This window comes from Monodon monoceros, unplaced genomic scaffold (genome assembly GCF_005190385.1).
Source record: "Monodon monoceros isolate NGI ecotype Baffin Bay Population unplaced genomic scaffold, NGI_Narwhal_1 Super_Scaffold_5, whole genome shotgun sequence".
Taxonomy (NCBI): Eukaryota; Metazoa; Chordata; class Mammalia; order Artiodactyla; family Monodontidae; genus Monodon; species Monodon monoceros.
The window spans coordinates 8,534,557-8,558,960 of record NW_021703782.1 but is presented as its reverse complement, the minus strand read 5'-3'; the positions used below and the strand labels follow the sequence as shown (position 1 = coordinate 8,558,960).

The 24,404-nt window shown below is 48.1% G+C and overlaps 2 protein-coding genes across 7 annotated transcripts in view; both read left to right on the top strand.

Moving 5' to 3' along the window:
• Positions 1-22,603, top strand: part of MSRA (methionine sulfoxide reductase A) — a 378,069-nt gene extending 355,466 nt beyond the window's left edge. For 2 of the 6 annotated variants that reach the window (XM_029202644.1, XM_029202640.1), the window contains exons 6-7: positions 18,375-18,525; positions 21,018-22,603. In XM_029202644.1, coding sequence (XP_029058477.1) covers positions 18,375-18,525; positions 21,018-21,079 — 213 coding nt within the window. In that variant the 3' untranslated portion in view covers positions 21,080-22,603. Of the gene's footprint in view, positions 1-18,374; positions 19,184-21,017 lie in introns of those variants that run through there. The other 4 variants (XR_003790769.1, XM_029202642.1, XM_029202645.1 and 1 more) reach the window with 4 other exon arrangements.
• A 160-nt stretch (positions 22,604-22,763) lies between these two features.
• PRSS55 (serine protease 55) overlaps positions 22,764-24,404 on the top strand; it is a 58,507-nt gene continuing 56,866 nt past the window's right edge. The window contains exon 1 of the mRNA XM_029202639.1: positions 22,764-23,455. The gene's annotated coding sequence lies outside the window, so the exon portion shown is untranslated. The remainder of the gene's footprint in view (positions 23,456-24,404) is intronic.

The following is a 24,404-nucleotide window of genomic DNA, read 5'->3' as shown; positions in this document are numbered from 1 at the left end:
GGAAGGAGGTGAGCTCTTTGTGCCAGATTCTTAAAAGAGAGAGAGAGAGAATAAAAACGTGTGTTCCCTGCCCCGCATTTCTTTCTTCTCTTTACCCTGACACCTCAGCTGCCACTTTTCTTTCGCTGGAACTTGGACGCCAAGGACCCAATATCCATAACTATTTAGAGCAGACTTTTCCCACCTATGGCAATCAGGGCACTGGAGTAAATGATGTGAACGGGGCTGGAGTGGCGCGATTTAAAGGTGAACTCTGAGGGAAACACACACACACACATTCATACACGTGTACGTGATGGATCGTGAGGGGCCGAAGGTGACAGAGAAGAGCTTTTCACAGTGTTTTCCATGGTTAAGGCTCTCAGCAGTGAGTGCATTGCTAGTGAACTGAAAAGAATCAAAATAATATAATAGAAATGAAGGCCCACGTTCCCTGTCTTTTCACGGTATGGAGGAGAAATGTTAATGATTTTCACTGTATCCGATTCTTTGTGGAGTGACAGGAACAGCCTGGTGCCTAGGCCAGGCTGGAACTAGAAGCAAGACCCATCCACTTGTGTGGGGCAGGGATAGCACAGAGGGACTGTATGAGCTCAGCCAGGGCAGCTAGAGAAAGTCCAGCTGGCAGGCTGAGTGTGGTACCCAACAATCATGGCAGCTTGTTAGCTGTGTGACCTTGGGCAAGTTCCTTAACCTCTCTGAGCCTCTGTTATCCATCTGGAAAATGAGACGTTTTGTGAATTTCCAACAAACATCTTTACAAGGTGATGTTGTCATTTTTATTTTAGAGATGAGAAAATTGAAGTACAGACAGGATAGGCTGACCTAGCCAGGTCATGCAGGTAAGTGGGGTAGCCTGACAGGACGTGAAAGCACAGAAAGGGGAGAGGTGGCACTGGGGAGCCCAAGAGCAGGCAGGCTAGAACTTACCTCAGGAACATCAGGCAGCAGATCTGAAGCAGCACAGCCCAGGGTGTGTTGGCTCTGTCCCCTCTGCACTGGCAGCCATACCTTGCTTACTTATCTTCAAGGCACCCACTTTTCCCTCTTGGCATACATCAAGCCGATATCTTACTCCCAAACAAAAAAAAAATGTGTTATTTTTCACATGTGAGCTGTGTCTCCCCTGTTCTGTGCTTGTTCCTTTGATTTCTATGAAGCGTAGGGGGGATTTTCTTTATCCCTCTGAAACGTGTTGTTTGGACCCACTTTTATGGCGAACTGAGAACACCTAGAAATACATCCAGTTCAAGGAACCAAGGTGAGATTTGTGCTGAGGACAGCCTTGGGTCTTGCCTTGCCCAATATGACATTTTCTTTGTGTCATTTGTGAATGTGACAGAGTTACGTATTTCACAATGTGGAGGTTGACAAAGCACCCCCAGCCTTTCTTCAGCTCCCCTTGGCTCCTGGTCAGGGTAGGGGATAGATTTGAGGGTCATGAGTCAGCAGGTCCAGATGTGGAACATATAGCAACGGTCAAGGCAAAGGTTGGTGATGGCCCAGCCTGAGAAGTGTCACTGAGGGTGGGGTGGACTCGTGCACCATTCAGACTGAAGTGTCAAGGTTTGCTTTATGCATATGATTTGCTGGGAGACATCAGCGAGGAAAGAGTTGACAATGGCAGTGAGATGTATGGCTTGGGGAATAGGTGGCTGGTTGTGTCGTGTACAAAGAGAGAGAGCAGGGGAAGACGAACAGCTCTGGGAGAGGAAGCAGAATGGCTCCAGTTTGGGCTGTGCCGTGTCTGAAGCTCTGGGAGGGTGCGTGGTAGGATTCAGTAAGGAAGTAAAGAGCAGGGTCTGGATCCCAGGAAATATGGAGAGTGCGTCATTCTTGGTCTAAACAGCACAATACCCGGAGTGTAGGATGGTTTGTATTTTTATCAGAATTCTTGCTTGTTCATTGCTTTTCTATTTTACGCCTATTCTGCCTCCTATGATGATTGCATTCTGAGTCCGGATCAGATATCAATACTGGGAGTTTGGTCACGGATCCCTTCAATCTTTAAGCTGCTCTGGCGGTGCAGAGATTCTTTGACTGGATTAATAGGATTGTAAAGAAGAGCCAGTAGACATAAAATTCTTTCTCAGAAGCAGTAGACACACTGACAAGCTTTGTTTCAGGGGTGATCCTGAGATCAGCAGCACAGCAGAAAATCTGTGTCATCACAAGCAGGGAACTAGTTTAATGACAGGAATCAAAAGCCAGAGATAAATGGCCACAGGTCTGGGAGGAGAAGTATCAAAACGGAGGTTCTCAGGATCATTAACCCGGACCAGTCTTAATTGACACCCTTGTAGTGATATTCAAAGGGGAATATGTAATAAAAAACATTCAAGTTTCTAGACGAAGCTAATTTCTTCCATCATGTTGAAAACAGATAATATAAATATTCCACTGTGGGCCAGGTATATTGTCAGTGGACCTGAAATACTCTTTAGGTAAAAGGCAGCCACAGTGAGCAGTTAAGAACAGGGGCTCAGGGGTCGGTCTGCCTGGGTTCGAATCCTGGCCCCCCCACCTCCCTGTGCTGAGTCAGAGGGGCTGTCACGAGGATGGCACACGTGATGCATGCAGGGCAGTGCCTGGCACAGAGTGAGGGCTCAAGGGACGGCAGCTCTCAGCTCCTCATCACCTCTGCTGCTCTCCCGACACACACATTCTCTTCCTTGCCTGCCAGAAACACGGGGTTTTCACTGGAGTCTTAATCGACTTCAGTCAAGATATTTCTTCATAGAGAAAATCAAAGGGAAAGAGATTATTCCCCCGAGGCCTGTGTCCAGGTTCTCCCCCAGGGGCACTGCCAGTGTCCTGCACGGCTGTGCAGCTGCAACATCCAGCTCTCGTGCGTGGACCAAGCCCCAGCACTCTGGTGCGGGACGTCTCCAAAGTACCGAAAATCTGCGTGGCATGTAAAACATGAAGTCACTCATTGGATGTGTCTGGGAAAACAGGAAAGGGTGAAATGAGGCTTCAGTTAGTAGGCTCTGGTTTTCCGACCTTCTCTGGGTGTAATCCCTGCCACTTCCCGCAGTGGGACATTCCAAGGGCTCAAAAAGATCATAACGTCTTAAAAAAATAACTAACACCATATGAGCAGGGCTGCTGGAATGGAATATGTAATCTCATCTGTTCCTCAAAACAGCACTGAGAGGGAGGTCACTTATCCCCATTTTGCAGAAGAGATGGCCAGGCCTCAAGGTCACGTGGTTTGGTAGAGCCAGGAATAGAATTCAGACCCGTCTTGTCACTAACATCTATACAAACATGATCTACTTGAGAACCCCCGAGATACTGTAAGGAAGTTTTGATACTTGGGGATACAAAGCACTGCCTTAACTATATAGCGCCGTTGTCTTTATTGTCTTACCTCCAGGTTACATGGGCTCAGATCGCCTTCACCGGAAAACGTGCCGGTTATATGGTGGCGTTACCACATTGAAGTTGTATAATTAGCTTATGTTCCTGCCATCTTCTCTTGAGAGAGTTCCAGTTCTCCCACTGGTTCTGAGCCTTGAAGAAAATTTAAATTATGCTTTGGCAAAGAACACCCATAGCCTATTTCAGATTCCTTCTTTTTTATGTGCCCATTTCTTTTCTCCCTTCTTCTCTCCCTTCCTTTCTTCTTTCAAAAAAAAATCCCTGACTGTACTTCACTGCTAAGAAGCTTAAACAACCTGAATAGAGAGTCTTCATTAATCCAGACCCCTCTGTCTTAGCTCCACTCGGGTGTCATTTGTTCCTTTGTGATTGTATTAGCAATTAGAAGAAATGAAGAGGCAAGAGTCCTCCAGTGATGCCTGCTTAGAAGTTGAGATGCAGTTGAAACTAGGAAGCAGCGCAGGCTCATCACCTACAGCTCCTAGACCGCACACTGAGAGTATCACAGGGAACAGCCTTTTGTGGGCCATCCTCCCATTGACTTGCACTGTGTCAGCTTTAAGCCTTAGAGGAAACCAACAAAAGCTTCTTTTCTTTCTTTATTTAGCATCATCATATATTCTCTACCATGTGAGGCTGGAAGTGAAAGCATTAAAGCAAAATAGATCTTAAATGCATTTTCTCCTAGAGATTTTATTTTACTTCATAGTCCTATTTTTAGTTTCCTTTGATAATAAAAAAATTCCAATCATTTCATTCTTAGCCCTAGACAATACAGTGCAAGGTTATACATATTGCAGCCCCAGGAAGAATTTCTGCTTGCAAGCTGGCCAGCCTGTTTGCAGTTGACAGATGTAACCTACTCCAGGGCAGAGGAAGTCTCAAGGGAGGTTTTAATTTCTTAATATTGAAATGAGCACAACTTGTATTGTCTTAATCAGTGAATAAAAAAACAATAAAGTTGCTAAGTCTCATTTTTTAAACTCAGTATAAGAGGATTTTAAGAAATCACAGTTGCCTTTTAAGTTACTATTGAAAGTTAATTTTCTCTGTGTTCGAGAAGATTCTTCCAGTGGTTCTGCAGATAGACAGTCGTACTGCAATTACGTGAAACATTTTTCTGAGCTGCTCTGTGGACACCACTCCTCGGCAGGGAAAGGGTGTGTGCTAAGGTGTGCAGAGTTGTTGTACTTTTGTCTTTGAAGAGAACATGACTTGGCTTTCATCACATCTCGTGAGCTCAGAATACAGAAGTATTCATTTAAAATTTCAGCAGAGATCTTTTAATGCAAAGTGCATTCTTTCACAATATATGCTACTTTAGGCAAGGGACTGTATGAGGAATACTTCTGACTATAAATAAAGAAAGGATTTTCTAATGAGAATTAGTGGCCTCTATAAAGTCATAATAAACATGTTTCAACTGTTTGTCTGAACAAATAATTTTATACACAAAACGTTGATGTATTACATGTAGTCATTCTTATGTATTTCTCAATTTAATCCAACTGAAAACCACATTTCTTAAAAACTAAAGTTCACCGATTTCTGGGGCCATAGGCTAGTCAATTCTGGTTCCCTGGTAGCTTGTATGGTGCCTTCATAGGGACACAGTAAATGTTTCTTGAACTAAATTGAAAAAGAAAATTGCTTAAGGTGCTGTGTGTGTGTGTGTGTGTGTGTGTGTAGAGAGAGAGATACAGACATTATATACAATATAAAATATGAAACAATATGTTACAGATGTGGAGCCAAGGTGCTCATGGGGAACATAGAGTTTCAGGGTAGGGGTTGTGCATTTGAAATCAAAATGCACCTTTGGAATATATATTCTCAAAACTCAAGAATAACAACAAGTAAATCAATTTAAAAATGGGTAAAAATCTGAACAGACAGTTCACCACAGAAGATATACAGAAGGCAAATAAGAACATTAAAAGATGCTTGGCATTATTAGTCATTAGGGAAATGCCAATTACAACCACACTGAAAGACTGCTACACACCAGTTAGAAGGGCTAAATTAAAAAATAATGGCAATACCAGGTGCCGACAAGATGCCAAGCAGTAGGAACTCTCAAACATTGCTGGTAGGAATGCAGACCGCTCTGGAACTTTCTTATCAAGTTCAGTGTACATTTGTCACATGCCCCAGCAGTCCCACTCCTAGGGTTTTGCCTAAGATAATTAAGACTTAGTTCAGACAAACCCGATACCTGAATGTTCAGAGCAGCTTTATTCATAACAGCCCCGAACAGGAAACAACCCAGATGTCCTTCAGTTGATGAAAGGATGGCCAGACCACAGTATGTATATACCTGAGAAAGCCCTGATCTCTCACCTCTGGCTGACCTCAAAGCCCTGCACAGGTAGGGGAATTCCCTGGCGGTCCAGTGGTTAGGACTTGGTGCTTTCACTTCCGGGGGCCCGAGTCAGGGTTAGGGTTATGTCTAGGCCCAGGTTCAATCCCTGGTCGGTGAACTAAGATCCCACAAGCCCTGCCATGCAGCCAAAAAAAAAAAAAAAAAGGGGGCTTCCCTGGTGGCGCAGTGGTTGAGAGTCTGCCTGCCGATGCAGGGGACGCGGGTTCGTGCCCCGGTCCGGGAAGATCCCACATGCCGCGGAGCGGCTGGGCCCGTGAGCCATGGCCGCTGAGCCTGCGCGTCCGGAGCCTGTGCTCCGCAACGGGAGAGGCCAGAGCAGTGAGAGGCCCGTGTACTGCAAAAAAACAAAACAAAACAAACAAACAAAAAAAACGCCCCGCACAAGTAAAGAGAGAGAGAAAAGGCAGAGTTAAAAAACCGCTGTAGCATTGAAGCTGTGTTTGCTCCAACACACAGAGGGCCAAAGGGTAGAAGTCTCGTTGCTTCCCGACAGGTAAGGAACCCTGTGCCCAATCATTAGCTGACCGAGCAGAGGTACCAGTGACACACATGGAAGGGAGCACATACTTTACAGAACTAGTCCAAGAAGTCGGTGAACAAATGAACAGCAGCAACAGCAGCAAACCGAGGGGGAGGGTAGTCTGGTTTTCAGTTACCACTATATTATTTAAGATGCCCAGTTTTCAAGAAGAAATTACGGGACAAAGAAACACGGAAGTAAGACTTACTAGACAAAGACTTTAAATCAGCCATTGTAAATACACTCAAAGAACTAAAGGGAACCATGACTAAAGAATGAAAGGAAAGAAAATATGAGAACACCGCTCACCAAATAAAGAATATCAATAAGGAGAGAGAAATTATATTAAAAAAGAGAACTAAATAGAAACTGCAGAATTAAATACAACTAAAGAGAAATGCAAAGGTACCATAACTTAAGCAGAAACAAAATCACTAAAGGTGCTGAGTTGGTGGAAGAAAGAACAAAGTTAGGTTAATTGGAATCAGAATTGTCCAGTCTGAGCTGTGGAAATGATAAAAAATAGTCACAACTCTGAGACTATTCTAAAAACCACTGAGGTGTCAGCTTCAAAAGGCTGAATTTTATGGTATGTGGACTATATCTCAATAAAATAGTTATCTGAAAAAAAGAAGCACAGTTTAGAAAAGGCTCTGTCTGGAACACATGGCTCAGAGAGACAACATGGGTAACAGAAGGGTGACCTCCTAGTTTAATCCTCTCGTTTTACAGTTGGGGAAACGGAGGCCCAGACCCAGACAGGTGAAACAAGGTGCCCAGTGCTTGAGGTGTAATCGACAGGAACTCTTTACCCATTTTACAGTTATGGTGACCAGCCAGCCCAACTGACCCCAGACTTTCCTAGTTTTAACACTGACAGCCCCGCATCCCGAGAAGCCCCTGGCCCCGGGCAAATCAGCATGGTTGGCTGCACTGCCTGCAGTTCACACTGGGACAGTGTGGCTCTGCCATTCCTGTGGCTCTGAATCGCTGACATTCATACGTAGATGAGAGATGGTGGTACTCAGAAAAGTCCCTTTGCCTTGCTGAACTCAATGTTCTCAACTGAAGCAGCTGGCATTTTGCTTTAAGTTCTTTTCTAGTCACCCTTTCAGAATGAAGGATCTTTCCTTTTAAAGAAATCTGCATTTCATCCACAAGGTGAAAGCCAGTGTCCTTGGCTTCCTTGAAAAGTGACAAGTGGATTCTTTTGTATCCTGAACGCTAAGGATGTAACAGAAACAGGTTGTCGTTAATTGATTTCAGATATGAAAAAGCAGATTATAACCCCTTAGAGATATATTCAGAGGAGAGTGGGAGAGGGAGAGAGATCCATTTCCTGTCAAACTAAAAGCCGTGAAGGGAAAACTTGTATAGGAAAAGTCACTTGAATTCCGTTTCAAAACCAGCAGACCTCAAAGGCAAGGGAAACCAGCGGTCCTTGAACATGTGATTGATGTTGGCCACCTCGTGGCTGGAGGAGACACTGCAGAAGCCAGAGCAAATGGGCAGTGGCACGTTTCAGCCACACAGCTCTGCGCCTCTCCCCCTGGCCTGCAGCTGGGGTGCCCAGCTCAGCCTCCCTCCTTTCCAGGCCAGGGCTGCCACCCAGCCCAGCCTGACACGGGGCTCCTCCTTTCAAGGCACTCAGTAGAAAGTGAGGAAGGACCCAGTTCCCCTTGCCCCCAGGAAATGGTGCTTGGAATTTATAAGGTATGGGGAGGTGAAGGATGACAACTAAGTCATATCGTCCCCACCTTGGCTCAGCTTGCCTTAAAGCCGTGGCCGTGGCCACGCAGATGAAACTGAGAGGCATCGGCCAGCTTTGCCTGGGTTCTAGCGCTTCCTCTAATCCTGTAGAGTGTTTCCACGTGTCCCTGTGATCGCAGGGCAGTGGATGGACAGAAACTGTGTAGCTCGGTTACCTTAAATGGGAGCAAACAGAAAAACAGGCCATAAACTTGATGCCTCCAAAGGCCTCGCCCCCCCATCTGTTTTCATCTCTTCCTGCTGTTCAGCTGAGCCCCTTTCAGCTTTCCCCTGCTCCCCATCCAGGCCCTTCAGCACCCCTCAAATACGCCTCATGACCCCCTCCCGCCATGTACTCGGAGCAGACCCACCTCTGCACTCCCCAGCCTGCGGGCGTGGCTCCCATTCTGCCACATGTCAGCCATCACTCCGCCCTCTCAGGCCATCCCATACTCATCATGCGACCCGAGTCCCTGCCTAAACCATAAACTCCTTGAACGCAGGGAACTCTCCTCCTCAGTCCGGCCCCACGGGCACCTGCTACGTACACAGTAGGCACTTAGGGTGTGATTGCTCGCATGCCCGTCATTATTCCTGCTTTAGAGATTGTCTTATTCACCTCTCTGTCCCTAATGTCTAGCACAGTGCATGGCGCCTAGCAAATGCCCCACCGTGATTGCCGAAATTAGTTAATTAAGTCAAATTGGAGAGTTAAAAAAAAACTTATTTGCGGGGAAGTTGCACGACTGGCTCGCGTGAGCAGTGCCTGCCTTCCCGGATCTTTCAGCGTCACACCCCGAACCAGGGAAAACCAGGGTCTGTAACAGAGGAAATAAAGTATTCCGTTCGGGGACTTGCTGCAGATTGTCACCGCCTCGCAGCAGGGCCAGCTGGGAGCGATGCTGCTGCCGTGGCAGAGGGGAAAGTACGAAGCTCATGCTGGTGCCGGACAGTTTCTTCCCAGGAAGAACGTCAGTCCCTTCCTCTCACATCCTGGTGATCAGAGGAAGTCGTACAGGCAACCTGACATCAAGAGGGAGGGCAAGGGATGTTGGTGACCATGAACGCAGTCTGCCATGCTTGTCTGCTAGAGCACGGTTTCTCAAATCCATGCACATGGATCGCCTGGAGACGGTTTTAAAACTCAGATCCTGATTCAGTAGGTCCGGGAAGGGAGCCAGATTTTGCATTTCTAACAAGCTGCTGGCCTATCGTCCACACTCTGAGGACCAGGGAGAAAGCTTTGAATCCTTGCTGGCCACACCGAACTCCTTCCCTGTCCCCTTCTCTGCAGAGACAGAACTCGGCTCGTAGCTCTACCATTTTGTGCTGCAAACCAAGAAAGACCCCTTTGCCAGTCAGCAGACGCTGTGACAGGCAAGGGGGACACAGAGGAATAAATAATGAAAGTCGTTAACAGCTCAACACAACTGCAGAGTCTGGGGAAGGACAGAGCACAAGGATGCTGCAGCTGTTCTCAGAAGCCAGAATCCTTCCATCCAGAGGCCACCATTTGCATAAGCAAGTTTGGTAAATGGACCAAATTAGACCTAATTGTGTCACCTCTGTCTGCTGTGCCTCCCATGGTTTCACGGAGCTGGGAAGGGTCAGTGCAGCTCTGACTGGGCCTCATAAAAGCTTCAGCCCCATCGAGCGCCCTCCTTGTCCGTGTCACGTCTCTGTCCCAGGATCTCCTGCTCGCCCTTGCAAGTGCTGACGGCCACTGAGGGGTTGCAGGGGGCGGTATCCATGGGTCCAGAGCCTCGAGCTCCTGTTGTCCCAGGGTCCTCCCTGGTACAGGAGGCGGGCAGCCTGTCCACCTCCTCCTTGGGGCTGAAGCTGAACCCCTGTGGGCAGTGGCAAACCTGCTCCCCACGCCACTGCAGTTGCATGGTGCTGAGCTGCCAACACACGTGCCTCTGCTCAGCTCGGAAGAGATGCTGTTTTTTCTTTCGAGTGGTTTTATTTAAAAGCCATGCCAGTCACTTTATATCCTTTCTCCGAAGTTTTGATTGATGGCAATCTGGCCAGCCAGAAGCTGCCAATGGAATAAAACTGCTGACTTGGGCATCGGCATTGGCTGAGCTTATTAAACCTGCACGGGTGTGTGTGGGGTGTGTGTATGTGTGTGTGTGTGTGTGTGTGTGTGTGTGCGCACGCGCACACGCGCAGGATGGAAACATAGCACGGGATTCGATGGAGTTAGATCTGGAACGAACTGAAGGGCCCTCAGTTCAGAAGGGCAAAGTAGGAACCAAGGAGGGGCTGTGCCTGTATATGCTCCCTGCTGCCACTAGAGGGCAGAGTGCAGGCCAGCATCAGGGTCTCTTGGGTCCTGCCGGGAGCCTTTTCCTCTGTAAAGGAGAGCTGGTGGGCCTGCGGGGCAGCAGTCTCAGGTTGATCTGTTAAAAGCCAAACCAAACCCTAATTTCCTGTGGGCTCAGTATCATAAACTGGATTTCAGTTCTAGGACACTAAGTTCTTACCATTAAAATATCTTTAAAAAATGATCATAAAATAAAATGACACACGCTTACACTTTACAAATAATTACATAAAAACCGAACACTTAAGGTAAGGCTAATTTCTTTTGGTGGGTGGAGGAGACGGGGTTTGCTTGGATCAGACTTAATGAGGCTTTAAAACATATGCATCCGATGAGGTTTGAACTCATCAGGTACCTTCTCCCTTCCTGGTGACTTTCTCATTGTCAACGGAGCCGTTTCTCATTGGGCCTTCAGACTGTCTTGAAAATGCTCATTGCCCATTGGACATGCCGCCGGCACGTTCCAGCGCCCTAAGAAGGAGGGGGTGGGCAGTTGCCGTGATGACTTTTTGTGTCCAAAGGTTCTGAATACAGGGCCCATGGATGGACTCCAAAGGGTCATAGGATACTTCGAAATTATAAGCAAATATTTGATCGTGAGTTTATGTGAGAAGAATGTCCACAGTGTTTATCAGATCTTCGAGGGAATCCATGACCCGCCCCCCCCCAAGATGTTGAGATCCACTGTCATAAATTGGGGTTTCTTTTTTATGATGATATATTTTCTAAAAAGAGAAGGTGTCCATAGGTCACTCCATCTAACATGGGGGTTGAATGTATATCGCTTGGCATTCTCATGTGCACTTGTATTCACATACGTGTGAGGACACACTCACATGCAAATGTGTACATACATCCTCGCCCACACACATGTGTACACACACGTGTGCCAGTGTCTCTAGAGCCACCCCCTCACCCATCCCTGTCCTGCTCTGTAGAATTCCAGCTCAAGGTTCCTGGTGGGTTCATACTGACCTTCTATACCTCAGACACGTGTGTGGCAGGACAGGGCAGACTCAGCTCCCTGGGGTCTCACCCATCCTGTATTTCCAAATTCCAGGGACAGCATGTATGTGGGAAGGAGCATGAAATCCAGAGCCAGACAGATCTGGATTCTTATCCCAGACCCACCACTAACTCTCCAGGCACATGAATTTGAGCGTGATTCTTAATCTCTTTGAGTTTCTCTGTGGGTGGAGTCAGAATAACTATTCCCCCACCCCTACAGGATTCCTAGCGTGATGAAATGAGAAAATGAAAGACAGGGCGTCCTAAGCTTGCGTCTGCCCCTTTGGAGGGCCCTGCAAGCCCCTCCTCTGACATCCATCAGAAAATCGATGTGGAGCCTAGCATTTAACATGCAAACTCTGCTTTCCTGACACTTGAAGTAGGTCTTCTGACATCTTTTGGATTCAAATGATACTTGGAAAGTTTGTGGAATTCAGTATTTGGTGGTGGGGGGGGCATTTATCCCTCTGAGTGGCTGGGAGGCAGGCAATGCCATCTCTCTATCAGGGGGCCTTAGAGGAGCTCTCTGATTGGCCCTCCATCTTTACAACGCAGTCACTGATAGGTGGCATCAGTTGAGGTGGGACAAGATAAAGAATAACCGAACCACATGTTTGCAGCAAGTCTTTTTACTGTTGAACTCCTTTTGCACTTCCTTGGAGGAGATTAACGTCAAAACGGGGGGCAACTGATAAAAACAATCCAGGAAGGATCTGTGTAACTGTCATGGGGTGGGCTTGTCATGCAGCAAACAGTGTTATTTGACAGCTAAAAAAAAGCAATGACAAAAAAAAAAAACAATGACAAGCAACCCAGTGTCCATTGATGGATGAAGGGGTAAACAAAATGTGATGCATACATACAACGGAATACTATTCAGCCTTGAAAAGGAAGGAAATTCTGACACAGGCTACAACATGGATGAACCTCAAGGACATTATGCTGAGTGAAAGAAGCCAGTCACAAAAGGACAAACACTGTAGGATCCCATTTCTGAGTACCTAAAATAGTCAGATTTACAGAGACAGAAAGTAAAATGGTGGGTATGAGGGACGGTGGGGAGGGAGGAATGGGGAGTTGTTATTTAATGGGGACAGAGTTTTAGTTTTGCAAGATAAAAAGTTCTGGAGACTAGTCACACAGCAATGTGAATGTACAAAACACTACTGAACTGTATACCTGAAAATGGTTAAGATGGAGAATTTGAAGTTATGTGTATTTTCCCACAATTTTAAAGAAAGTCAGTGAGGTGACCAAGAAATATGTCACATGTTTTGAGGTCCAGGGATGTGAGCAGGGTGGGGAGAGTATGATCCAAATATAAGTGTCTAGGTCTCTTTTGGATATTTTGAAATAGTGACCTGTCCCTCTCTAAGGGGAGGGTAGCTCCTTCGTCTGGCCACGGTGGTCTTGTAGCAGTGCTGGAAATAGTCAGGAGACAGGTTCTCGTCTTGTCATTGATGAGTGGCTCTGGACAAGCCTCCGCTCTGCCTGCGCTTTGGTATCCTCCGCTGAGAAATTAGAGGATAATTCTCCCCTCTTCAGTCAGTGAAAGCCTCGCATGGACTACAGTGCGTGCAGAAGCCCTTTGGAGACACTGCAGTTCAGGATGAACACAAGGACTTGGGATTGAGGCTGCTTCTCTGCCTTGATACACTTCTCACCCTACCTGTTGATGCTCCAGCATGGCCTGCACTGCTGTGGCCTCCAGGCAACATTCAGTGTGGCCTCAGAGTCTGTCGTTTCCACGCAATACGCTTTGTATCCCTGGGCACCTGGAGAATCTCAGCGACGCTAAACAGTGAGCTTCTTAGCGGATTGCAGTAAGCGGAAAGGTCACGTGTTCATTAATTTTATTAAAAGAAAGGCTTCCTGCTGGCAGCCCTGGAAGGGTGGGTTGGGCCCAGGACACTCCCGCTGGCAGAACATCTGTAAGGGAACGGCCTGGCCACCTCCTCCACAGGCTGGGGCTGGAGACACCGCTTGGGAGCTGGGAGCTCTGCCCCAGCTTATTGACCCCCCCACCTCTTTTTCCTGCTCCACAGAGACAGGCTGTGCAGCTGTAGAATTAGGACGTGCCCGCGGGTGGAGATGAAGGCCTGCCTAAGGAGGGCAAGATGGTGGGCTCCTTTCCCCCAGGGTGGGCACTGATGGGAAAGTAGGTCAGGACTACCACGTAGTCAGAATGTGCCAGGATGCTCTGCGCCATCTTGGACTCTCATCATAGCACATTGAGGGAAGTATCGTGCCCATTTTACAGATAGAAAAGCTGCTTCCGGGAAGAAAATGATAAGAGAATAAAGGCAGAGGAGGCTTCCTGGGACCATCTAAGAAAAGGGTGAGGTAAGAGTCTGTGAGAAAAGCATCTGATCAGTTCCACTAGGTGCCCCTCCCACAAGAGATTCAGAACCAGGTGTCACATTGATGTGCGTTATTTCACGTTAGACCCCACTTACTTCCTTCTTAAAAATCAGCAAAAAATAAAAATAGAAATGCAACAAACAAGGAGCTCTAGATAACTGTTTTGGCGTCAACAAGAGTGGAAGGTAGAAAAATGAGGGCTGGGCGTAGGGGCCAGTTAGGCCCAGTGGCTCTTCCTCGGGGGCTGGTCCCGGTGAGGGAACAGGCAGAGCAAGTGGATGTGCAGGGCTGCCCTTCTGAGTGGCAGTGGGTGAACAGCCCTGGAGCCTGGAGTGACGAAGGATGAGTTGGGCCTAGGGGTTTGACCAGCGAGAGAGCGTGTTTCCTGGAGGCATCTGACGGGGGTTTGAGCCATCCGGGGGGAGGGGGTCACTTTGACCTCACGCTCTGCACTCCGTTTCAAAGGTGGCTCTGTAGAGTCTGAAGAAAGAGCACAGAGTCTCCTTGGGCGACGTCAGCCCGGTCTGGAGGCAGGGCCCACTAGCCTGGGGTCCCCCAGGGATTCATTCTGAGAGGTTGGCTATGCTTGAGGCCGGAGCATTTGCTGAAGCTGCTTTCAACTCTTTATCTGCCATGATTTTCCTATGGGCAGCCCACTCTCATGGGTACAGCTACCTTTTTATAAGATAGCAGGAACCTCTGTGGGTAATGTGATTCATCATTTCTATAATCAGGAACGGCCTGTCATCGGTGTGGTCCCTGTCATGGACCATGGGGGAGGCCACACATGTTCTAGCTCTCCCGACACTCCCTGCCCTCCCACGCGAGTGGGCAGGTGAGCGCGAATGATGAGAGGATCGGGGTAGCCTTCCATCTGCCCTAATTCATGAAGGAAAAGTAAGTTACAAACAACGACGTAGCCGTTATCAGTCACGAATTACTTACGACAGCCCCAGTAACTGATTGGGGACCTGGCGTACGGAGATGCTATAGGAGAAGGGTCTGGAGACTGAGGTGCACCCGTCAGCACCAGCACAGCTTGGGCATGAGGCCAGACTGACCACTGGACTTTGGGGGCCAGAGGGACCATCTGTAACCCGGTCTTCATTGCCCACCACCCCCATCACCTCAGTCACCCCCGCCCCCAAAGAGTGAAAGGGCTTTTTCGGGAGCTGCAGGTGATGCTGAGGCCATCCTTCTGTGCAAGATGATTGGCCCTCTCTCCACGGACACGGCCGCTGCAACGCATGGTCTAAAGAGTAAACCCGCCCTGGGAAACTGGCCGAGAGCCTGTGACAAGGAAAGTGACGGACAGACTCAGCTTCCTGGTCCCCGAGCTCCTCCTCGCTGCCCCTTCCCAGGTCCCCAAGGAGGTGCTTTGGCTTGAGGCAGCAGCAGGGACCCAGGTGGAAACCCGAAGGTTAAGAGGAGCGCCAAGAGATCCCCAAGACTCGTTCACTCATTTCTTATATTGATACATTAAGCGCCGAGATGAGGTAGAGAAACAAGACAGTCCATACTGTTAAGGAGCACGCGGTCCAGCACGTGTAATGCCAGAGGGGAGTGGAAGTGGATAATTGCGATGCGATGTCTCAAGCGCCATAAGGGGTGGCAGTGTCGTGGGAGCCTAGAAGATGGACTAACTTCAGCCCTAATGAATCAGGAAAGGTTTTATACAGGTGGGGACATTTGACCTGGGTCCTGAGAGGTGGGTAGGAGTTCGTGCCATGGAGAAGAGGGAACATTCTAAGGAGGTCGTGTGCAAGGGAATGGAATGTTCAGGAAATATGTAGGGGTCAACACGACCCAAGAAAATAGTACACAGAGAGGGAAAGGAAAGAGCTAGAGAACGGGGAGGGAGTGAGGCTGAGGTGGGGTGGGACCCAGCAGGAAGAGGGAAGGGCCGGCAGGTTCTCCCAGGGATCAGGGTTTAAGGAGGAGCTATTACCAGCAGCCGGCTCTCCCAGCAGCTCTAGGGTGTGTGTGTGTGTGTGTGTGTGTGTGTGTGTGTGTGTGTGTGTGTGTCCCTCCGGATGCAAGTGAGGAAGCAGAGGGCCGGGGCTCTGGGAAGGAGGGAAATAGAGACAAGATAGGGTTTTCGTTTTCCCACTTCCTCTGTTGTACATCTAGTTTCTTTTGGGCGCTTTTGTCCCCTTTCCCCAGTTTCAGAGCAAGGTTGAGGACAGCCCCGTGCTAAGTGAGGCCTCAGCCTGGACGCTGCTGGCCCAGTGCACGGGGGCGACGTCCACCGCAGAGCAGACGTGGCCAGAATGTCCCAGCCTCATGGGAGGTGCAAGAGGGCAGCGTGCGGGTCTGTCTCCTGCGGGTTTTCATCGCTTTTTATTCTCGGTTTTTCCTGCCATCTTGTGGCGGATCCTGGTACTGCAGCCCCCTCCCCACACCTCCCTTCCTGCTGCTCCCGGAAGGATGCTGCCCTGGGGTAGTCGTGGGCAGGGGTCGCTCGGAGCCGGCGTGAGAGGGGGAGGGTAGCAAGGCAATAGCGCCCACTGGCACCGGCCTCCCTACCTCGGGGGAAAGAAGCTTCTGGAGACGGCGGCTGCGGCCTCCAGGGCCTCGGGAAGGCCGTCCTTGTTTGTACCAGGAGGATGGCCATTTGTGAGGAAGACAGATGCGGGCAGGCGGGAGGGCGGCGAGTGGGGAGGAGGCCCGCGCAGAGGACTAGCCGGGAGGTCACTCCCGACTCGAAGTCTGCCCAGACAGTTAACCAATCCCGGGTCCTCGTGCTCACGCAGGTTCTGGTTCCTGAAACCATTCCTGGCACTAAATGCCATGTTCGTCGCGGTTCATCACAGAAACAGAAAGTGTTGGAGATATTTTAAGCGGGGCGGGTTTCACAAAGGGAATTTGGTGCTTCCAGAATTATTTGAAAGGCTGGTGGAGTGAAGGTCAGGGAACAGCACCTCTGGGTTTCAGGAGGCCAAGAAGTTACAGAAGTGGCTAGAAATCATTGCGATGGCTTTGATTGCCCACAGCACAGGGGTCAGAGCCCCAGGTCTGCCCTCTGCCAGTGCTCGTGCCCATCCCCACAGCTGCACCTGGCCGATAACAGCTTCTCCTCGGATTTACCCGCCAGCTGTCACGTGCCCTTCTCCCATCGGCGGGATCTCAACCGGGGCGCGGCAGGCGGTGGGATGTCAGAAATGCATTTTCCCAGCTTGCAGCCAATGCAATAGCAGGGCGAGCCGAGGGTGTCAGGGGCCAAGACGCAGTATCGGACACAGACTTTTAAATATGGACGATAATAATAGCATCAATACTTCTTTCAGACGGCTGCCGTGAGGCTGAAGTTAACCCAGAGCGTGGCATGTGGTAAACCCTCGATAATCGCTCGTTTACACAGAACTGCCAGAACTGAAGTCAGAATGGCTCGCCATTCTCCTGTCTAACCCTTGTAAGGAAACGGGCCGCCTCTGAGCTGCGGGCTCCAACCCGCCCGCCTTAGTCAGGATCCTTCCTTTACCCATCCTGGGTCTGCCTGGCGTCAGATCCGCAGTCAGCCTCATTCTGGCGCAGAGGGCTGGGCGGACATTTAGGAAGAAGGTGAAGGTTCTCAGGGAAAATCAGGGACTCGTGCTGAGTATTAAATTGGATTCCCTGTGCTGTGCCGATTTGAGGACGTCATCTTAAATGGACCAACGACGGTCAGAGCCTGGTCAGTTCCATCATGAAAACACAAGTTGGGGCTCGGCCGCGCACCTCTGTCCAAAATGGAATCAATGAACCTGGGTCGCGTCTCTGCTGCCTTGCGCTCAGATACCCCGAGCAGCCTGTACCAGGAAAGAAATAGGGCACAGCTGAAATCCAAAAGGGAAAGGAAACGGGCTAAGATCCATGGGGAACAATGACGAGTTCTTCATCCGTCTCCTGCCCCAAATAGCTCCGCTCTCCTCCCCCACTGGTGTTTACATGTGTTCCTTGCCTGGCAGCAGATGCCACCAGGCCTTAAACTGGGTCACAGAGGGCGGTGAGGAACCGACCAGGCCCTCAGGCCACGTCCTCGCCTGCCCTCACTCCCCAGAGGCTCCAGCCTGGAGCGGCAGAGCCCGGACCCCAGGTGGCCCCTGCCCTCCAGGCATCCTGGCGGGGTCCCTGCTGCCCAGAGCCACAGCCGGCGAGGGGGGTCCTCTGTCCAGCCTGTGAGGGGGCAGAGGGGTCGGCACTGGGTGCTGCTGCAGCCTCCCCGCCCCCTCCTGCCCCGCCATCCCCTCTCACCGCAGCCAGGCGCCAATCCCCTCAGGGACCCCAGCCTCCCCAGGGCAGCCGGGGAGCCACACGGCCCTGCTGCTTCCCCTGGAAACAGGGTGGCTTCACACAGACCCACAGGGCCCAAACCTGGGCTCCCGACACCCACGGGGGCAGAGGTGGTGTAGAGGGTAGAGCATAACTTACAGTCAGAACCAAACCCAATCAAACGCAACCCGGATTTCAGACCCCAGTGCCCTGGGGCACACGAAGGGAGAAGGTTGCCCAGAATAACCCAGCAGGGAAGTGGCCGAGCCCGGGCCCCAAGGACCGCTGCGCACCCCCAGCCACGTGTCTGCCCCTCCCATCCTGACCTCCCGGCCCTCCTCCTTCCCGGGATCCCTGCGCTTCGGGTCCTGATGGCGCCTTTCCCTCCACAGGTTCTGTCAGAGCACGGCTTTGGCCTGATCACCACTGACATCCGTGAGAGACAGACTTTCTACTACGCAGAGGATTACCACCAGCAGTACCTGAGCAAGATCCCCAACGGGTACTGCGGCCTCGGGGGCACCGGAGTGTCCTGCCCGCTGGGTATTAAAAAGTAAAAAGTAATTTCTCCCCACATGTTCAGCCCTTGAGGTCACAGCAAAAATGCTTCCAACAAATCGGGCAGTTCTTCTGTGGTTCATTCACATCAGGTGGTTTTTGAAGTGCACAAAGGCATCCGTAAAAGTCTGCTTTATTGAGGTGTAATTTACATGAAGTGCAGTGGCAAGCTGATAGCATGTAATTTATCTTCTAATAAGTTATGGTGGGAGGAGAGCTGTGAAATTTTTTGGATCATTTGGTGTCTGAACGAGAATAATGAATAATCAGTGTTCACCCTTCTTGTGACTGGGTGCCTGCCACAGATGCTAGGGAACCAAGCTGGGAGATTGCCGGAGGGGATAGGGCATCCTTTATCTGTGCCCTGTCCCACCTCACAAGCCCTCCTGCCCTCCAGTGCCTTAACATTTGCAAACATTTATAGCCACAATGAATCATTCACTGAAATACTTTGCCCAGCTGATCCTATATGTGTGTAAAGGGCTTTCTCTCTCTTTTTGGCCCTCCTCGTGGCAGAGAAGAGATGTGAGTTAGCTTGATGAATTTTAACGCTTTGCTCACAGCTATGAGAAATGCTTGTTCTAATAAAAGTCTACAGTCTAATAATACAAACTGTCTGATATCTCATCTGTCTTTTACTTGTTTAGGTAGGATATTTCTAAGTATTGTAAGATAAATTTTAGAGCTCTCAAGGAGCTTGCGAAGGAAAAAGTCTTAAGAATCATTTTCCCCCAAATGGGAAATCTGATTGAAATCTTTAGAAAACAGGTACACCTCTAGCTTCTTGCAACTTCAGTAATAATAGCTGTTTTCAACATGCCTATTACAGCCGTCACATCAGGGGCTATTCTAGAGAGCAGACACATGGAATCTCTGCCCTTAAGAGTCTTTATATTCAAGACCAGGGGTGGGGGAAGTACACAATAAACAGGTAAACACATGAATAAGTAAGATAATTGCTGGTCCTGAGAAACGATAGGAAGATGGTGAATAGGGCAAGATGTTAAGTTGAGGCTGGGTGCTATGGAGTTGTGTTCAGAGCTGTGTTAGCCACGCTGGTCAGGGGAGTTGGTGAAGACCTCATTACAGAATGAGGTCTGTAAAGGGGTGACACACGTAAGTTGAGAACTGAATGATCTGAATGATGCAAAGGAGGAACGGACACACGAGTTGGGAGAGGAGAGCGGAGCTCTGGGGGCAGGAGATGGACTAAGAAATAAGACATAAGTTTCCCCCTGGATATAGTCCATTTCTTTCTTTGCCCTCTTGGAATTCTGCTGTGCCCTAAACACCTCAAGAATACTTAAGTGGAGTAGCTATCCCTAATCACTGTCAGCATCCCCACTGTGGTTGCTTGAAGGAAAAGCTTTCCAAATACAAGGACCAGGAAGTATAAATGGCCCAAGACAGGGAGGATTTTGTGATGTTTGAGAAACAGAAAGGCCAGTGGGGCTGGAATAGTGTGAATGAGGAAGGCATTGGGGAGAAGTATCTCAGAGAGCTAGGAAGAGCCAGACCATGCAGAGTCTTCTAAGGACATGTTAATAGGATTAAAAAATTTTATTCTAATTTATCCCTCCCCCACCCCCTTTCCCTTTGGTAACCGTTAACTTTGTTCTCGAAGTCTGTGAGCCTGTTTCTGTTTTGTAAATAAGTTCATTTGTGTCATATTTTAGATTCCACATATAAGTGATATGATATGGTGTTTGTCTTTCTCTTTCTGATTTACTTCACTTAGTATGATAATCTCTAGGTCCATCTATGCTGTTGCAAATGGTATTATTTCATTTTTTTATGTCTGAGTAATATTTATATATATATACATATATATATACATACATATATATATATATATATATATATATACACATACACACACACACACACCACATCTTCTTTATCCATTCACCAGTTGATGGACATTTAGGTTGCTTCCATGTCTTGGCTATTGTGAATAGTGCTGCTATGAACATAGGGGTGCATGCATCTTATTAGATGCATGCACCCCTATTAGAAATTAGAGATTTCTCCAGACATATGCCCAGGAGTGGGATTGCAGGGTCATATGGTAGCTCTATTTTTAGTTTTTCGAGGAACCTCCATACTGTTCTCCATAGTGGCTGTATCAATTTACATTCCCACCAGCAATGTGGGAGGCTTCCCTTTTCTCCACACACTCTCCAGCGTTTGTTATCTGTAAACTTTTTAATGATGGCCATTCTGACTGGTGTGAGGTGATACCTCATTGTAGTTTTGATTTGCATTTCTCTAAGAATTAGTGATGTTGAGCATCACTTCACGTGCCTGTTGGCCATCTGTATGTCTTCTTTGGAGAAATGTCTATTTAGGTCTTCTGCCTATTTTTTGATTGGACCGACAAGGGTGTAATTTCCAACATATACAAATAGCTCATACAACTCAATAACAACAACAGAAAAACCAATAAGCTGTGTGTTTCTTTCCCACCTCATCTCTAGGACATTTCTTCGTCAGTGATTTCCTGATCCTGAATCTCAGCATTGTTACTCATGGTCTCTGAGAGCCCAAAGCAGCATGTACTGAGGCTCTGAACCAGGTAGAAGCAAAGGAAGGTAAAGAACAAGGACCCTTCTAGAGATCAAGTCTGCAGGTCTCAGGGATGAGCTTACAAATGAAGGGGAAGCAAGGAGCTGGAATGTTTCTCATTGCAGGAGCAAAGGAAATGAAAGAAGCTGTGGAAGATACCTGCTTGTGAGAGAGGGAAAGAATAGGCCTTCTGTTTCAGAGATTCTTGGCATACCCCTCCCTGTGGAAAGATGCTCCATCCAAACTTTGGAGAGGCCTCAAGCTGAAGTTGGTGACATGCCTCTGAGTCCCAGGGGAACCATAGGCCTTTGAGTGGGTCCCAGGTATATTTTAAGCGCTCCTATAGGTATATGATTATTTCAGGCACAGCTATTCGTATGAGAATCCCTCCTCGCAACCTGCACCCCACCCTTGACCTTACCCCCCAGTCTGAGAAGGACACTTGGTTGTGAGGCAATGCAGTGTTTAATCATGGGGATAATAGAAACATCACAAAATACAGTAACAAGATGGCCCAGGGTGATAGAAGCAAACTTTCCCTGGAGTCCGGTTCATGCTTGTAGGGCCTTTTTGACAGCTTCGTCTCCTTCTCAATCCATGACAGATAACTAGACACCTTCGTGTATACTCCAGGTAGTTTCTTCCGGCCACAGCCCACTCCCCAGCTGACAATGCCCAGCTGGTACCATTTGCTTGTGTTGGTTTTTTTCTGGCAAACCAGAGGCCCCCCCACTGTCACCCTAGGAGAGAAGAGTTGTTTGGGAGTGGAAGGGATGGTGGCAAGTTGCTCTTACAGCCTGTTGAGGGTTACAGCCTGTTGAGGGGTGGGCGCCTGGCACGAGGCACAAAGCACTTCTGGTGTCATTGGAGGATGGGTGGATGTTTCTACCTTTGATCGGCTCTCCAACAACATGCCTATACTCCCAGCTCTGTGACTGTCAGAAAAGGGAGCGAAGAGTTTGGTCAAAAGCAATGGTGATGAATGACAATTTGGTCAAAAAATAAATATCCATCGTCAGTATCATCATTATCCCGTGACATGCATTCATTCTGATATACCAGGGAGTGGTTTTCTAATCCGTTCTGCCACTAAGCACTTTTTTGTTTTTTCAGAATTCTTTCAATTTCCCCAGAAAGACCTCATTTTGCTCTTTCTGTGCTGTTCACGATAGCAAAAAGTAAAAACTGAAACCCAGAATCCATTATGCTTTATACTAGGTCATTGGTTGAAGACAGCAGGTGTACAGACTGTATATACAGAACACAAAAAGTACAAAAATTGTGTCAAAATGTTAGGTTGTGGTTCAAAACATCAATTTTTAAACAATTTACGAATTTTAAAGCATCATGGAAGAGATTGCCAAATAAGCACAGGTGGAGCAGACGTCATTGACATGAAAATGAAGGAATACACTACCTTTCATACCCCCAAACCTTTTGGACCATTTAAAGTTTTCTAGTAAAGAATAACGTATCTTCAAAAAAAAAAAAAGAAGAATGTATCTTCATCAAAAAATCAGAAAACTGGGGTATGGGAAAAGAACATGAAGAATACCCATAGTTATATAAGTAAATTTATATATAAGCACACACACACGATTGTGTATAAGAAGAATTTTCAGGTAACATACAGTTAACATTGTTTCTCTGGGGAGTGAACAGGAGAACAATTATAAGAGGTAAACTTCCTCTTCACTGTACACCCCTCTGTACCCCTGGAATTTTCTTTACTGTGTACTGAAATAAGTGAAATAAACCACACTTCTAATTTCAACCATGCAGAGGCAACTCTTTAGCCAAATGTAACTTTCCACATCCTCATGTATGCAAATACGTCATTATTATTTTACAGAAATAGGATCAGGCGGTACATAGTGTCTCACAGCTTACAAAGATCTATTTTTGAAAATATTAAGTAACACATAGAAGAGTCAGAAAGAAGCACTATTTAATGATATGCCAAAAATCCAAATACAAAACAAACAACAATGCCCCCCAAATAGGGTATGGGTTTATTTGGTTTTTTTAAACCAGATTGTTATCATGAGCAAATTGCTGTGCCCATCAGCTTCCTTTGAACCAAACTGTTCTTCATCCAGTTCTTTGAAGTCATTGGAAATTCCCATGACCTTTCTGTAAAATGAAGAATTACACTCGCTTCTCCAGGGATGATGAGATCTATGTGAAAGACGTACAGTTAAGAATTTAAATTTCTGGAGCCAAACAGACCTTGGTTCAGATCCCAGGGTGAATACTTAGTTGAGAGAATGTGAAATTTTTCTTCAGCGTTTTGAGGCTCATTTTTAGGCTGGTGATGACGGTACCTCTCCTGCAGGACCACGGTATGAAGGTAAGCACATGACACCTATGAAGCACTATGCCTGGCCCTAATATATAGCAAGCCTGTACTCCCTGGCAGTTCCCACCATTTTTGTGGTGGATGAACCAGGCACATCTGGGCGGGGCCGTACTGGGCTGCTGGATTTGGTGCCCAGTTTCTATTGGAACCCAAAAGATGGCTCTCACCCCTGAAGTCAGCATGCCTTGGTTGGAACTCGGTGTCTGTGATTTACCTTGCTGGTGTGTCTTCTGCAAAGCTGTCAGCTTTCCTGGTCCTCCTTTTCCCATCTAAAATAGGCCTGCTTCCTAGAGCTAGTCTGATGTATTTGTGGAAGCAGTTTGTATGCTCTTCAGCACTGAACGGATGTGAAAGAGATGATGATGGAGAACACAATATTCGTAGTGTTTACCGTGACCCTCCTCTGCACTATGCTCCTCTAAATGCTTTTGTGTATTGACTCATTTTACCTTCACAGCAGTCCTAAGAGGACTCTTAGTAGTCCCATTTTACAGATGGGGAAATCTGAAAAGGCACGGGCACAGAGGGGACTCCAGGCGGTGAGTAGAGGAGCTGGGAGGGAAGCTAAGGGAGCCTGCAGCCCTAACTGCTGGCCTGCACAGCCTGCCTTTGGTTACAGAGCATCCCTCCCAAATTCATGTCCACCTGGAACCTCAGAATTTGACCTTACTTGCAAATACGATCTGTGCAGATGTAATTAGTTCCATTAAGATGAAGTCATACGGGATTAGCATGGGCCCTACTCCAATAACTGGTATTCCTATAAGAAGAGAGAGCAGAGGAGACACACGCATACAGGGGGAAAGGCCTGTGAAGTTGGAGGCACAGATCGGAAGGCTGCGCCTACAGGCTAAGGAACGCCCAGGGTTGCCCGCAACCACCAGAAGCTGGAAAAGGCAAGGAAGGATCCTCCCCTAGACCCTCCAGAGGGAGCATAGCC